The 16,279-nt window shown below is 40.7% G+C and overlaps 1 protein-coding gene across 1 annotated transcript; it reads right to left on the minus strand.

The window, feature by feature from the left end:
• LOC141783070 (protein FAM163A-like) lies at positions 1-12,550 on the minus strand. The gene is made up of 6 exons (XM_074660016.1): positions 12,465-12,550; positions 11,328-11,381; positions 1,809-1,912; positions 978-1,001; positions 727-841; positions 1-512 (listed from the first exon to the last, which is right to left on the minus strand). The coding sequence occupies exons 5-6, from the start codon at positions 817-819 to the stop codon at positions 132-134; spliced, it is 474 nt and encodes a 157-aa protein (XP_074516117.1). The 5' UTR covers positions 820-841; positions 978-1,001; positions 1,809-1,912; positions 11,328-11,381; positions 12,465-12,550; the 3' UTR covers positions 1-131.
• Between the last annotated feature and the right edge of the window lie 3,729 nt (positions 12,551-16,279).

Raw genomic sequence — 16,279 nt, forward strand, 5'->3', positions numbered from 1 at the left:
GAATGAGTCAGTAATGTGGGCATTTGTGTAATTGTGCTGTATCGTAATCCATCACCTGAAGTCCCAAAACAGCATGTGCTAAATGTCAGAAAGGTTTTCTATATGTGTGTGTCTTTATGGTGCAGCAGAGGTCAGACCTGGGTGCTGTAGGGGCGTGGTGGTGGAGGAGGAAACATGTCCGTGGGACCGTAGTAACTCAGAGGGGAGGCGCTCTGCGGGTTAGCAGAAAGCGGGAGAGAGACGCACGGGTTCTCGTAGTAGGTGTGGAAGCCCAGCCGCTCGCCGCCGTTACGCATCTCGTCTGTGAGTCCGGAGCGGAGGGAGTACGGCGAGCAGGTGGGGCAGTGGCTGTGGTGAGAACCCGAGTCCAGCTGATCCAGAGAGACGGGGGTGATGGCGGCGCCGTCCATGGCGAGAGCGTTGCAGGCGTTGCAGGGGAAGTGAGAGAGAGGGTCCGCTCCCACCACGGAGCCCACGTCCACCTCAGAATCATTCTTCTTACAGCAGTAATACTGCAGAGGGGTACACAAGGTAGTAGGTGAAGTAGTGCCAGAAATCCCAACTCTGCTTTTAGACTACAACTTTCTCGTGATATTCACACATCGCTGAGCTCACTTTCTTTTAAAAGGTCATCTATATAAAACTTTATATTGATTTTTCAAGCATCCTTTTGAAATGACTGAAGCACAGACACATTCGTACATACACACAGTGACACACTGATACCTGGAGTCTACAGTAACAGAGCACTGCTACAATGCACAGCAGTATCACTCCGGCGAGAATTCCTCCGGATATAACAATAGTTCCCGCTGACATTCGACCAGCTCTCCATCAAACCCTTCAGAGGGAGGCAGAGTTTGAAGACAGGGACAGAAGTGTGAGGAAAAAAGAGACTGTGAATGAGCTTATTAGACATCTGGATTCCGGTAGTGCCGGTAGAGATTAAACTACTGCAGAATATTCAACATACTTACGTCCAACAAAGGTTTCTATAATGCCTGCAAAGAGAACCAATGTAGGCTGAATTAGTACATTCATGTAACATCATGATGTAACCTCAACTGATGAAACATCTTGTAAGTTATCATGCAGCTGTTATCAGAAAGCTTTAGATGTGTCAGGTTTCATAGATACAGATGGATGCTACATTAAAAGGAAAGAAAGAAAAAAAACACCATGATCCTATAGAGAGCCGAAGTCACACCCCTTCCGGTGGACCCCATGGGACCTTATTTCGGAAAGAATCTGAACAGTAGTCAACGGAGAGAGATAAATGTTTTTTTGATCCTGTTTGAATTGCACCATGAATCACACATATGATGTTTTTCAATCCAGCGACTCCTGGTCTTTTCATCAGCCGGGAAAAGAAAGAACAAGAGACCCGCTGCTGGTGTGAGTTCATCCCAGAAGGAAACACACAGGTATCTTAGCTTCAGCTAGAGAGACGCCACTTATGCAACTTTTGGGTGTGTCGTCTTTCTAATTACGTATTTTCACAGTCTGATACTTCAACAGTTTTACAACAAACTGAGACTTTCTTGACTTGCAAAATTATCTTTTAATTTGACAAACGAAACAAATCCAATATCTTTGATTCAAACGGGATCAAATAAATATTTGTCTCTCTCCGTTTACTACCGTTTTTTTTTTTCCGAAATAAGGTCCCGTGGTGGTCCACCGGAAGGGGGTGTGACTTCGGCACTTGTGGCTAACAATATGTTGTTTTCAGTCGTTATGAGCTTAGTAGAAAAGTAATTTTGCCACTTGATAAAGCAGTAATTCTTATAGAAGAGAGAGACACTTACATTAGAAGACAGCGGGAGATGCAGAGATGGAGGAGTGTGAGAAGGTAGGAAACCATGACAGGCCTGTGAAGCATTACTCTCAAAACCTCCTCTCACTGTAACTCCTGCAGGAAAAGAAGAAGAAGAAAATTAAAGAAATACAGCTGATGATTATATTCATACACCCAATTCATTCCTTTTCAGGCCATATGTGCAGTGTACGAAAACTGTACTATCTACTTTTATTTTACATTATTGTGTTGTATCGATACATATCAATACTGAATATTTGAAACGGTTTCAATACTCATTTTTCACAGTATCGATACACAGGTACCAGCTGTGCTTTCTGCTCTCTCTTCTCTCCCACAGCCAGTTGACACATTGACATTTATCTTTGAATGAAAGTCTAAAATTTGATGCCCTAATGTTGTCTCAATTTTCCCCCTTGGTATCTAAATGGCATTGAATATTGATATTTTTCAAGGTGTTATATCGAAGTTAGAAATTCCAGTATTGTGACTACAGTATATTACATTACAAGCAGACAAAACAGAGGCACTGTATTTCATTTTGTTCGGTCTTGCTTTTCTTTTTATTTGAGTTTATGAAATTGTTTAGACTATAAAACGCTGAAAATAATGACAGGTGACTGTTACAAATTACCGTAGCCTGAAGTGATGTACTTCAAACTGCTTATTTCGTTGGATCGACGGTCCAAAAACCCACCAAGTATTCAATTTACAATGACGGAGAAAAGCAGCAAATCCTCACATTTGAGGAGCTGGAACCAGACTATTAAGCTATTATCAAAAATGTCAGATTAATCAACTTGACTATTTGTTACAGCACTAGAGTTTACATCACATCCACCGTTTCATATGTGCTCATAATAAGATCCATGAATGCAGGCATGAATTATATATAATTATACTCGCTGCGGGAATCTTAAAAGCAACAATTGCAGTGTGACTGAGACCACTTTGGATGGCAAACACACACACTCAAGATGTAGATGGATTAGCATGCTGAATGCAGCAGCACCTTGCCGTGCACACTTGCCATATGGCCAGTACGTTATATGCATATATGCAGTACATTTCCAGCATACTAAATCTGATTCCTATGCTAGTGTGACTGATTCAACAGCACCTCTCAAAGTTGCATGAATTATCATCATGTGATCTCCTGGATTCGATACCAAAATAGCGATTAAACAACAGAGTAAATATGATACGATATGATATTATCACGATATTTAAGTCACGATACAATGTTATTATGATTCTAAACATTTTGCATTTAACACTCTGTCTTCATCTCAGAGTTTTCATTCACATATCTTGAGGTCAGAGGTCAAGGGACGCCCTTTGAAAATGGCCATGCCAGCTTTTCCTCACCAAAATTAAGCATAACTTTGGAGCGGTATTCAACATTCTTCCCGACAAGCCAACATGACATGGTTGGTACCAATCGTTTGGTTGGGTTAGGTTCATAAGATACCGGTTTCTTCCCACCACAACCTCTGCGAGTAGCCGTCGGATTGTTAAGACGTTAATAGTTTATATGGTAAAAGATCGATACTTGACGTCCTGGTATCGATACAATATTGCCACCTGACACCACTGAGACGGTATCTAACATAGTGTAGATACTCTGCCGGGGTAAAATCAAGAAAAGATCCAGATGCATGCACAAACACTCACTGCCAAATTATAGTCAAGTGATTTCTAAAGTCATCCAGCGTTCGCTCTGCATTGCAGGTAAATAATCTTGAACAAATAGCTCTGATTGGCAGAGACTCGCAGGAGCAAAAAATTATGTATGAAAAGAAATCAAGAGTCTGCACACATAATTATCTCCCCCCTGCATACAGAAAATGTACTGTCTAGTCTCAAATAGACCTTATAAACAGCTCCATCTGACAGAAAGCAATAAATTAGCTGCATGATAGAACATGTGTACGAATGCCTTGGCATTCACATTAAAATGCCAAATAAATACACAATCCAAATATGAATACGATAGAATTACTTTTCACATCAGTATATAAAATGCATGATTTTGACATTAATTTAGACCAATTTATATGGTTGAGTTCAGGCGGAATTATTCATTTTAAGCACTGCCATTATAGTAATTACAACACCAGACGACTTTGTTTATCTACTGTTCAAGTTGATTAACTAAACCATCCAGATATTTCTCAACGGAAGAATAACATTCAATTATCCCAATTAAATTGATAAAAACAAATGACGAACTTCTTTCTCATTACTGGTGTATCAATGTAATTTTCTAAGAGCTCCCAAAGCTGTAATTTATAGTGAATTGTAGTCTTATTGCCTAATGAAATGGTTCAAACATTCTGGTACTTGTTGTATAGAGTGGTGCAGGGATGATGTATTTTTGTAGCCCAATCTGGATTCCCTTGATAAAAAGCAAATGGGATTTTTCCATTGGGTTTTGGATTATTGCAGAAAATAAGCTCTGTGGCAAACACACATTTATGATGCTTACTGGTTTTGTTCAGCAAGAATCTCCACAAATGAACACCACTTTTATGATTTTTGAAGTGTAAATGATTTCCAGGAGTAAAAAGTTAACGTTAGGCTATAAACAAACTACACCACGGTCACATAAGCGCGTGTATACACAACTGGGCTGTAAAGGTGGACACGTTGGCGTGATGACGTTTTGTAGTAGCAACTGCCTTTTTTAAGACATATAAAAGGCTCCAGCATACTTACTAACATATTTTATATCGTAAAACAAAACATTAAAATCTCTGAAGCTTGTGTTAACCACAGACCACGTTTCAGGCATCTAACTAAAAACTTGCGCTGTCAATCGATTAAAATATGTAATCGCAATTAATCGCATGATTGTCCATAGTTAATCGCGATTAATCGTAAATGAATCGCACATTTCTGTATCTGTTCAAATGTACTTTAAAGGGAGATTTGTCAAGTATTTAATACTCTTATCAACATGGGAGTGGACAAATATGCTTGCTTTATGCAAATGTATGTAAATATTTATTATTGGAAATTAATTATCAACACAAAACAATGAGAAATGTTGTCCAGAAACCCTCACAGGTACTGCATTTAGCATAAACAATATGCTCAAATCATAACATGGCAAACTGCAGCCCAACAGGCAACAACAGCTGTCAGTATGTCAGTGTGCTGACTTGACTATGACTTGCCCAAAACTGCATGTGATTATCATAAAGTGGGCATGTCTGTAAAGGGGAGACTCGTGGGTACCCACAGAACCCATTTTCATTCACATATCTTGAGGTCAGAGGTCAAGGGACCCCTTTGAAAATGACCATGCCTGTTTTTCCTCGCCAAAATGTAGCGTATGTTTGAAGCGTTATTTAATCTCCTTTCTAACAAGCTAGTATGACATGGTTGGTACCAATGGATTCCTTAGGTTTTCTAGTTTCATATGATGCCAGTATCACCACTCTAGTTTTCAAAACTGAGCCAGCTACAACCTAAAAAATAGTGGCATTCAAACTAATTTACGTTGACTCTAACGACGTAACTGTAAAATCTACTGCCTGACTGAGGAGCCACATGTTCCCCACCTTATCCAGAGTGAAATTCAGCCAGAGGTTTCTTTCCTCTGTCTCTTTTGTGTTTCAGCCATCTGAACTGAAATAGTGGGGTGTGTCCCTTATCATAAATCTAACATTTAACACCGAATGCACATAAATCTGACAAATTTAACACAATCACAGAGAGAAATGTGTTTGTGCGTTGAAAATGAGCATGTGAGCCTCTCTCCTAGACAGCTCACTCGGTGCAGTATCTTCCATTGCGTCATCGTACTAAATTATATACACCACGGGCCACGCTAATGTCGTTAAAAGCGATGTGAAGTCTCTCTTGCTCCCCATTTCTCCATCTCTTCCCTTTCTAGCTCACTCACTATCTAATGTCTCTTCAGTCCTCCTCTTGCCTCTCGTCCTCTCCTTTACTCTCCTAATCTCCCATTCACTCTTTAAGCCATATCCTCCTCCTCCTCCTCCTTCACCACGCTGTACATCATCCCACTCCTGGTCTATCTGTTCAATTCCCTCGGCTTTCACGGCATGGCAAGACTGCTGAAGCCACTATAGCAAAATGATGCAGAGACTATATGATGTATATCAACACGGACAAAGCAATGGAACCTTTCTAGAACAAAAAATAAGAGAATTTGATGAATTATGCTAGAAAGGGAGCATTGAGGTAAAGCCTCAGATTAGAGAGTTTCCAACAGACTGGAGAGACAAAGATGCCAAGTGACAGAGGTTTGGAGACTCAACTCTAGCGCTGTCAGAGTATCTTAACCAACGCAGTCCATATATGACTCTCAGTGGGTTCGGAGCTGTCGGATTCAACTGGGAAAAACACACGCAAACACAAATCCGAGCAAACACACATATAAGAACTCTCACAAAAAAAAAATGTGGCTTGAAAGGGATTTAGAGGATCTGCCATAAATCCCCGTCAGATGCTGACTTGTTAAACTGACAGGGGTGAAGGGGGATGAGACGGTCTCAGAGGAGCCAACATCTGATGTGTACAACACAAAACCTCCTTTAAGTAATCAAGCGTACGACTCCCAGGTGACCAGTAGACAGTTTGTGTCTGTCAAAAGAGCTTTAGTGACAGTGAGTAAAGAATCCAGTTCTTCACTGCACAAGAGAAATGCTGAAGGAAATGTGTATCCCTGAGATTTGAAGGGATTTTGACTGAAGCACAAAAGCAATGCTCAGCGGTTTGTTGTGTGTCTGTGTGTGAGAGAGAGAGAGGATTAGTGGGTGGAGTTAGTTGACGGTTCAAGAAGTAAAAGTCCTGCTTATTTTACGGCCGTGTTAGGTGACCGGCAGTTGGAGCACTTCCAAGGAATGAATGGACATGAGATTAACTCATCAGTACAAAAGATGTTGCAGTACCTCGCACGGCAACTGGATTCTCACGATGTTACGAGATCATGCAAGAATGGTGGGATCACATATCACATGAAAATCCATCTTGTCAAGTAATGCGTTTGTGGCCACGGGCCAATCAGCATCCTGTGAGGAGCTACGAGCGTGGCTTAATGACACGTAGAGGCAACTAGTCATTCTAAACAATGGTTGCTCATAAAGAGGTTAGTGTAGATGCTGCAATAACATCGGTTATATCAGAACTGGAGTGTATTTCTTCATTTATATAAGAGCAAAGAACGGCACTGTAGGCTTTTCTAGATGGAAAAGAAGTTTTTGCTCTTCTGCCGCCAAGAATTTGATTGACAGATGGTTCATCCAATCACCTGCCAAGTATTTTTTTTGAAAGTGCCTGCCCTTTTTCCAAATAGTTTCCAAAGACGGCTCATGTCCCTGGTGGGACAGGTTACACAAGATGACCCCCTGCATTGGGAAACATCGTCTTTCATAAAAAGTTTGAGACATTAAAAACTTCAAAGGAGAAGTCAACTACAACTCCTGAATAGTGTTTTGGTGAAACACATCCAATCATAGATCTTAAAATTCTGCTGCATGCAACGCTAACATCGAGCTGAAGCTAAAATGTAAACTTTGTAGAAACCTCATAATATAGTCAACATCAAATCAGTTCAGTTTTAGAGTCTGTGCTAGTTTTACTAGTTAAGCTATTACAGGGGTATCACAGCAGAGCTGAAATGAGTAGTCAATTAATCAATTAGTCGACCAACAGGAAATTAATTGGCAACTATTTTGATAATCAAGTAATCAATTCAGTATCATTTTCAAGAACAAAATGCCAAACATTCTCTGGTTCCAACTTCTCAAATGCTTTTCTTTGTCGTATATGATAGCAAATTAAATACATTTAAGGTTTTTGTACTGTTGAAGATAAAATAAGTAATCTGAATGTCTCATTGGGCTCTTAATTGAGAAAGTAATTGACAGATTAATCAATTGTTGCGGCTCTTTATTATAGTATTTAGTGCTATTTGCCATACCAAACGGACGGAATGAATTGGTCTTCTTGGAAATAATTCACACTCGTTTGCCATAACATAAACCTACAGTATGATCCAGGAGACTCCTGTGTTTCCATCCTGAAGAACATTGAGGATATCATTGGGAGAAAACTTTAAAATGAGAATATAATGCAAAGTCATAAAAAAGGACTTCTAAAACCAGTGGCTCCTGCTACTTAGCAAATCAATTAACAAAGTTTTTTGTTTCACATGTGATAACAATGTTGAATGTTGCACTGAACATTAGCTTGAGGCCGTTTCTTGTGATTTTTTGATCATGATAACAATATATTCTTATTAATATTGTGATGTTGAATTTAATTATACAACCCAAACATACAGATCAAGAAGAGTGCTCTTTTTTGCTCTTTCATACATAAAACATACCCGTACTTAATTGGTGATATGATTAAACCTTTGTTCAAGCTACCGCAACATCATATAATTTCGACCTTCATAATGTTGGAAATGTTGAGAGGTGGAGAGGTTTCACACTCCACTTGCAGAACTATACTTAGCAGTTCTGTCGTCTCTTGACACAGTGAAAAGCAGGAGATGAGAGGCAGCTGAGAGAGGTGTTATATTTTAATTTGTTTTCTCTGTGGGAAATGAAACGATCCTAGCAGTCAGCTAAATGCGAACGCACAGAAACACACGAGCGTGCGTGGGTGAACAACCGGCTCACACACACACACACACACACACACATCACCGATCATATCCCTAATCGAAAGTTGGAGAGGTAAAAACGCTTCCCTCTTAAGTTTCACGTGGGATGATGTGGTGATGATTTTGTGTTTTGAAATTAAGAGCTTTTACTCCCATGTGATGCCTGAGAGAACCAGGAAAACTAGAGAAGCTTTGAACGGAAAATGTAATCACTAAACCAAACTTTATCTACAAGTTAAAGGAACAGTGCAACAATTTGGGAAATAGGCTTGTTTAATTTCTTGTTGAGAGTTAGATGGGAGGATTGATACCACTCTTATATTTGAATATTTAATCAAACTCTGGTGTGGTTCGTTTGGGTGATTGTGAACTCTGATGCGGACCAAAACAACTGATCCATGACCGCTTGCGAGAGTTGGTCAAGCTAACCAAAACGCAGGCTGCCTTTGCAGGCATTTGTTGAGATGTACACAGGTAAACAAAGTCCGATGTTTGCTTGACATCTAGGCCAAAGAGAACATACAGAATATGCTAAATAAAGTCCACAAAAATAGTGCTGTTTATAAAGTAATTCTGGATAAACTGGACGAGAAGAGATTCGTGCGCACAGTAGATTAATGCTGAGTCAAGGTGAAAACATTTCAATGTCTCGAGAAAGCTCTCGAGACGAAAAAGATAAATTTGCTCCTTCGTACACGCCCCTCGGTCAACTTTACTTCGTCCACTGTGAAACCGAACCACATTAAATAGAAAACTAACCAAAAGTAACAATTTCACTCAGATTCGGACGAGCCAAAAGGGCTACGGTTTGTGAAAGCACCTTTAAAGCTCACTAATTAAGAAGTTATATCTCACTATTTTGATCCGTACAAAAAGCGAAGTGTAAAAACCCCACATTGGGGTTTCATGTGGGGTTAGGTTGTGGACTATTTCTTGGCCGGGAGCAGTGACTTCCTGGAGTCTTGTCATCACTCTGAGGTTGCCTGGCAACCAGCGGAGACTGTAGGAAGTGGCTCACTGAGCCCGGCCAAAAACAATAGTCCGACACTTAAACCTCAGATTGTCTCAACTTTGGACAGAGATGACTAGCTGTTTCCTGTCTTTATGCTAAGCTAACGGTCTCCTCAGTTAAGTCTTAAAATTTTTCGTTTTCTCCGACCAACAGTTTGCCATTAACTTCTTCCACTCCTTGAGGGCGCCAGTGCCCTCGGCCAGGTTTACTGTCTTTCAGAGGCTGTAGCGGGAGCTTAACGTATCATATGAAACTAGAAAACCAAAGGAATCCATTGGTACCAACCATGTCATGCTAGCATGTCAGGAAGTTAGGCTAAATTGGTGAGGAAAAACTGGCATGGCTATTTTCAAAGGGGTCCCTTTATGATGAGTTTTGGGCAAAAACCATGCTGTTCTCTGCATGCAGTACAAATTTGTTATTTTCGCCTACTAAAAATGCTTTCTGCATACTGGGGTCCCTAAACCAACATGACATACATACTGCTGACCTGCCATCTCCTCCTAAAGACCCCCTGTCCCCCCGTAAAAAAGACAAAAATGGGTCTATGAAAAAGAGGGGTGGAGTGGAAAAGGTTAATAAACTATTAACAATGATATAAAACAAACAAATCCTCATATTTCTAGATCCTGGAACCAGCAAATGTTTGACATTTTTGATTGATAAAGGCCTTAAATAACGAATCAACTCATTTTCTGTCAATCAGCTAATCAACTAAGGTAATCGGCTAATCATTGCAACCCATTATAATCTATTTTTAATCCTATACATTCTTTAGAACCTCTCCTGGAAATCACTCTGGCTTAGTGCCCTAATCAATCAATCTTTAGAGTCTCACCATTCTGTGTCTTTGCAGATCAATAGAATATAAATAAGTATGTGAGCGCGGCAGTACGTTATAGGTATTTAAAAAATCATTTTGAAAGCTGAAACTCATTCTAAGCTCCCAGAAGACATTAGCTAGTGGCAGAGTCATTATGTGGATGAGCTTTAATCCATTTCAAAAGGGCCCAAATAGAGAAGCTGGGATGATTCTACAACAGGAGATGGATGGGAAACAGAAACCCTACACAGAGTGAGATGGAGCGAGAAGGGTGGCAGTATACCTGACCGGCTCCTTGATACATCTCCATTCTTAAATAATGATATGAATATTTCGTTGAGGTGGCCTCCAACTTTTGCGCTGGAAATCACAGTGAGTCCCTGCAATTTTAAAGCCCTAGGGCTTCAATTATTCAAGTATCATTCCTTTAACAATATTTTTCCATCACAGGGCAATTTAGCCAGGTAGTAAAATCGGGACTTTTCTGCCTCGTCTGCCTCTGAAAGCACTCATCTCAGCGTGTGAGGAGAGGAACACATCCACATCTAGGACAGAGACACCCACTGCTAGAGCAGGGGCAAACAAAGACAGCAAGGAGTGGGAGAGAAAAAGGGGGGAGGAAAAGTGGATGATTTTCAAATAGTCTAAACGGAATTCAGTCATCCGTTTTTTCCATGTGACTGACGACGCACACACTCGCTCTGGCCTCCTCTTTTGTGTTTGGAGTGTCATAATTACCTCCTTTATTTTGGATAATTTATGGTCGAATAAAACTGGGATTTGTGCACTGAGCAGGGGTTGAATTCTGTGCAGATAATGCCCAAAAGAAAAAGGGAAACCATTGAAATCTAAACAAGCTGTTGAAGATATAAGAGCTGAAACACAAGTGAACACTTCTAGCTACACACAGTTCGCCCAGAGCGAGATCCCTGAGGTGCAGAGATCAGAGACAACACGCCAACAACCTGCCTGGCAAACAGTGTGTGTGTGTACAGAGAGAGAGAGACAATAAACAAACACACCCCCTTACCTGTACAAGTCACCATCTGGGGGGATAGGATCCTCGATTGTGCTGCAAAGCCCCCTGGGAAAGAGACATGACATCAGTTAGAACAATGATGCTATAGGAGACGCCTCGGGGCCTCAGCAGTGATGTGGTCAGCACTGCAGAGATCCAGTAAATGATCATAAATTCATTCATTAAATCCGCTTTCATAGCATTCATTACTCCTGCACCGCCTCAGTGCTCACAAGTTATAAGAAATTGTTTTTTTAAAATAGTTTTGTACATGCATAATTGAAATCTAACATATAGAAAACATATATCATGTTACAAAAGTGGCCATAATCATGCAGGATAAAGTACAGATGGTCATTAATGCACTAGAAGTTAATGTTGCATATGATTCTTTGTCTTTCTATTTCTCTTCTAGTATACTGCAAACAGACTTCTGTGTATTGATTTTACCATAAACAGGAATAAAATGGAAGATAAACCCCCATTATAAATCGATTTCTACACCTGTCCAGATTATGTTACTAATCCAGGACACACATCACTGCAAGTAATATCAAACTACAGTATAAACAACCGTTTAGCAAAGATAAACAAAAATTGCTCCTGCACCGCCTTAGTGCTCATAAGTTATAAGAAATTGGTTTGTTAAAATAGTTTTGCACATGCATATATGAAATCTAACATATAGAAAACATATATCATATATTAAATCAGCATAAAAGTGGCCATAATCATGCAGGATAAAGTACAGATGTCATTAATGCACTAGAAATGAATGTTGCATATGATTCTTTGTCTTTCTATTTCTCTTCTAGTATACTGCAAACAGACTTCTGTGTATTGATTTTACCATAAACAGGAATAAAATGGAAGATAAACCCCCATTATAAATCGATTTCTACACCTGTCCAGATTATGTTACTAATCCAGGACACACATCACTGCAAGTAATGTCAAACTACAGTATAAAACGATAAAAACGTCATTAAACACTTTTCTAAGCTCAGGTTTGAAGTGAATGGGTGGCTGGAGGTCAATTTATCAGCTGTTACATCACTGATGAGCCTCATCTCTACTCTAATTAAGCGGATACATGGATGCGCAGAGCTCTGAAGTGGCGCACGGAGGATTGTAAAGAAAGCCTCATACCTTTCAGATTGAAGGAAATCTCAGCAACCTGTTTGAGAGACCGTTTTCTTCTTTGTAAGTCCGGTGATGTCCTCTCTCTCTCTCTCCAGCAGCACCGGTTCATTAAAGACCCTCCTGCGCTCTCTCTCGCTATACAACCGGAACCATCACGTCATTATCCTCCGGTCGGTTCGGTTATCCTCCCGGTTCACGCACAGCCAGGTGCAAGTGAGGGCCTGTGGGGAATCTCATGGCATCCTCCTCCTCTTCCTCTGTGGAGCGCTGGAGACGGATGAGACGAGGTGGTGGTCCTGATGCTGAGTGGCATCGCTCGGCGTGGCTGCTGCTGCACCGGGGGGCGGTTTGGCACCACAGCTTGACACCGTGTGATATCACTTTACCGGGAGGGTGGGAGGTGGAGGTGGAGGTGGTGTGTGGACAGGGAGGTCGTCACCAGCCTTAATTTGATTTGCACCCTGACTGACAGCCAGCCACCCCCAACCCCTCTCACACACAGTCACATGATATTGATCTTGCCCAGTTATGTTGCCTTTTTTTTTTAAGTTTCCTTTCTTTCTTTCTTTCTTTAAAGGGACTGTTTGTAACTTTCAAAAATGCTTGTTAACAGCGACACCTGTGGCCGTGAAATCAACAAAAGTCAGGGTCGGCTTGCGCTTGTGCTCGCTCTACATAGACATGAACGAGCATCACTCAAAACAGCGAGGCGACACACATCAGCTAAAACCACAATATCACTCTATATTTCACCTGCTTGGCAGTAATATTGGCTGACCAGATGAAGGTCTCTCAATGAATCAATGCTGATCCTAATGTTGGCTTTTCCTGCCTCAGCCTTCCGACCGCGGCCGCAGGGAGACACTGGCACCCGGTCGGAGACGATAACGTTTCTCGCTGCGGGGCCCCGTCACTTCACAAGACACAGGAAACCTCTGTTGGTCTGGAGGAGCGGCAGCATTTATTTCTGCACAAATGTCCACTGAATATTCACTAGATATTCTCAGAGCTAAACTAACTCTTCTGCAGTGTGTAATGTGCGCGCATGCACGTCTAGAGGTGGAGCGAGACAGCCAGAACGCCCGCGGTGTGTGAGTGAAGGCAAGCAGGCAGCGGAGACTCCGGCCATACGCGAGCGCGCATCAGGAGCGTGCATACATAAACGAGCGCGCATACATACGGGAGCGTGCATGGGATCCCGACCCAGTAGATTTATACGTGTAAAAAGTTACAAACAGTCCCTTTAATTTATTTTTCTCTCCATTTTGTTTTATCCATATTTAATTTTATTTTATTTTGTTATGAGGAAAAGGAAGGAAAGAAGAAAAAAAAAAGAAACTCCTCAACTGCCCGTGAATGGGCCATGATGCCTCAACACCAACTGGGCTCCTCCTCCATCTCCTCTCTCCTCCCTCCAACCATTTCCTCTATGGATAGAAAAGGGCATAAGCCCTGAGCTATCAAACCAAGCCCACGAATTTAAGAGTACGAGTCACCAGCCCGAGATGAAAGCGTAAAGCTGCTGGAGTTTGAACAGAGGTGCTGCTGGAGGTTCACATCGGCTTTTTGTTGGAAGGAAAATGTCCAAATTTACATCCAAACCCTTGATCTCTCTGTAAAGTAAAACCCTATTTCTTGACTCTGCAATCCTTACGTGGAACTTGCAAGAGCATGCTGCACCTGTCTCAGTAGGTTTCAGAAGGCTGAAAGAATGGTGGCAAATAATCTCACGAGCATGCCCACCAAATTACATGCAAATCATTTCATGCGTATTTGAGATATCTTTACAGGAAAAAACTCCTTTAAGTACTTTAAACCTCAGTAAAAGTAAAATTCGATTTTTTTTTTAAAGGTACCAAGTTAATTTGAAATATAAGAAACCCCAAAGTGTATGTGATCTTACATAAGCTACAACTTCAAAATGAGTTTAAAGTTCAGTTTAGAAATGAAAAAAGCAAAGTTAAAGCCACTGAGAACCAACGAGGCTCTCTTTGGCAGGAATGTCTTCATCTCACTCACACACTTCTACTGTAGGGCTGTCCTCCACCAAAGACATTCTTAGACGATTAACACTAATACCATTTTGTCCACTAATCGATTAGTTGATTTAATCGACAAATAAAAATCTCTCTTGCAGATGTTTATCGGACACTGCCTTTTTAGGTCTTTAGTCAGTATCAGGAAGACATGCTCCAATGCACCATTTGACCTCTGACCTTCTGTAATAAGAGCTGCGGGGCATTTCTGCATTAACATTTACAACTGCAGACTTGAATTTACTGTAAAAGCCATTTTATCAATGAAACCTGTTATGACTTAATTTATTATTTTTATATACCGATTCATGCTTAGAAAGCGATAAACACATGAGCATTTATCAATGACTAAGCAGTGCCCGTTCAAGGTGTACCTGATTGCAGCTGTCATGAGAGCCGCTCATCCAAACAACTTCACACTCAACACTGCGTAACTAATAATACACCTGCCATGACATAGTTGCATCTCCTAGCAATGCTAGATGTGTCAGTTGAGTGCAAAATCTTACACAGACATCGACAGAGAGTGAGCTGTACCCAGCATGCCGTCTGACGGTGTAACAATTAAGTTAACGCGCTGCATAATTAAAAAAAAAAAAATCTAAATCTAATCTAATGATCTGCGATATTAGAAGGAATGATACTTGTTACATAATTATTCTCATTTTCATTTAAAACCCATTCAAATGATTATGGTGTGATTTTTGCAGGGACCAAACAAAGATGTTTTTTCTAAAATCTGCAGAATCATAATGTGCAGGCCAGGATATCTTTGCAGGACAACAATATTTAATTTTAAATGGTATTTTGAGACACATTTCACCTTTAAAAAATATTGTGATTTCCTCCTCATCCTGCGATTTGAAAATTGCAGTAGGCCATATTTCGATTAATTGTGCAGCCCTATATATAACGCACTGCTAATAAATATGTCCCGTAGATTCCAAAGAGCTCATACTCAACACTGCACTTCCTTGGTCCTCAGCAATACAAACGAAAAGTGTGTCTCATTAATGATGGATAACTGATCTATAAAGCACAAATAAATGATTTATTAATCATTCATAAAGCCACTAGTTACATTTTGTGATACCGTTTTTCAGGACGCCTTATGAGAAAATGGTACTATGAAGAAAATAGATTGATTTCACTATAAGTTCGAGAGTAAACAATGTTGGAATGACACTGAAAAGATATTTCAAGCTCCTTTCCTGCTGTTAAAAGGAACTGATATCTCAGGTATGGGTACCTGTCTCTTAAAGATCACGGGGTCATCGACCTCACAAAACGGTCTAGACAGTAAAGTCTCAAAGTAAAACAGTTTGGGTGAGCTTCGAGTTCGAGCTGCTGTCCATGGTGCTGAAGTTCACTCTGAGAAAAGGGCAAACACAAGGACAATCATCTCTTTACATGTAACTAAAGGATTAGTTTTATACATCTTTGTTACACTATCTTCCTTGTTCTAATTCCCTAAAGCAGCTGGAGCTAACCATCTCTAACTGCTCCTGCAAACAAGATCCATCTTGACCATAATACCCATATAATGAGGGGAATTAGCCTGGCTACATTTGTTTAAGTATAATCTTGATCCGGGGAAAAAAAACCTGGCTCATCTGTTTAACATTTCTCTGCCGCCGTGTGTCTCTGGCTAAGTTAAGCTAGCTTTGTAGCAGGGGGCTGATGAAGGCAAGCCAGTGGGGAGTTCTGAGATTACAGCTCAAATTGAATAAAGGAGTCGACACATTACAGCGGCTTAGAAGATACACCCCACTGCACGGGTTCATT

Source organism: Sebastes fasciatus, chromosome 15 (assembly GCF_043250625.1).
Source record: "Sebastes fasciatus isolate fSebFas1 chromosome 15, fSebFas1.pri, whole genome shotgun sequence".
In the NCBI taxonomy this organism is placed as follows: domain Eukaryota; kingdom Metazoa; phylum Chordata; class Actinopteri; order Perciformes; family Sebastidae; genus Sebastes; species Sebastes fasciatus.

What these genes read in the sequence shown, in the direction of transcription:
- LOC141783070 (XM_074660016.1), bottom strand. Translation starts at nt 819, where the DNA reads ATGTCAGCGGGAACTATTGTTATATCCGGAGGAATTCTCGCCGGAGTG. An exon ending in TCTGTTACTGTAGACTCCAG is followed by an intron (nt 513 to 726) that starts GTATCAGTGTGT and finishes ACCCCTCTGCAG; the next exon opens with TATTACTGCTGTAAGAAGAA.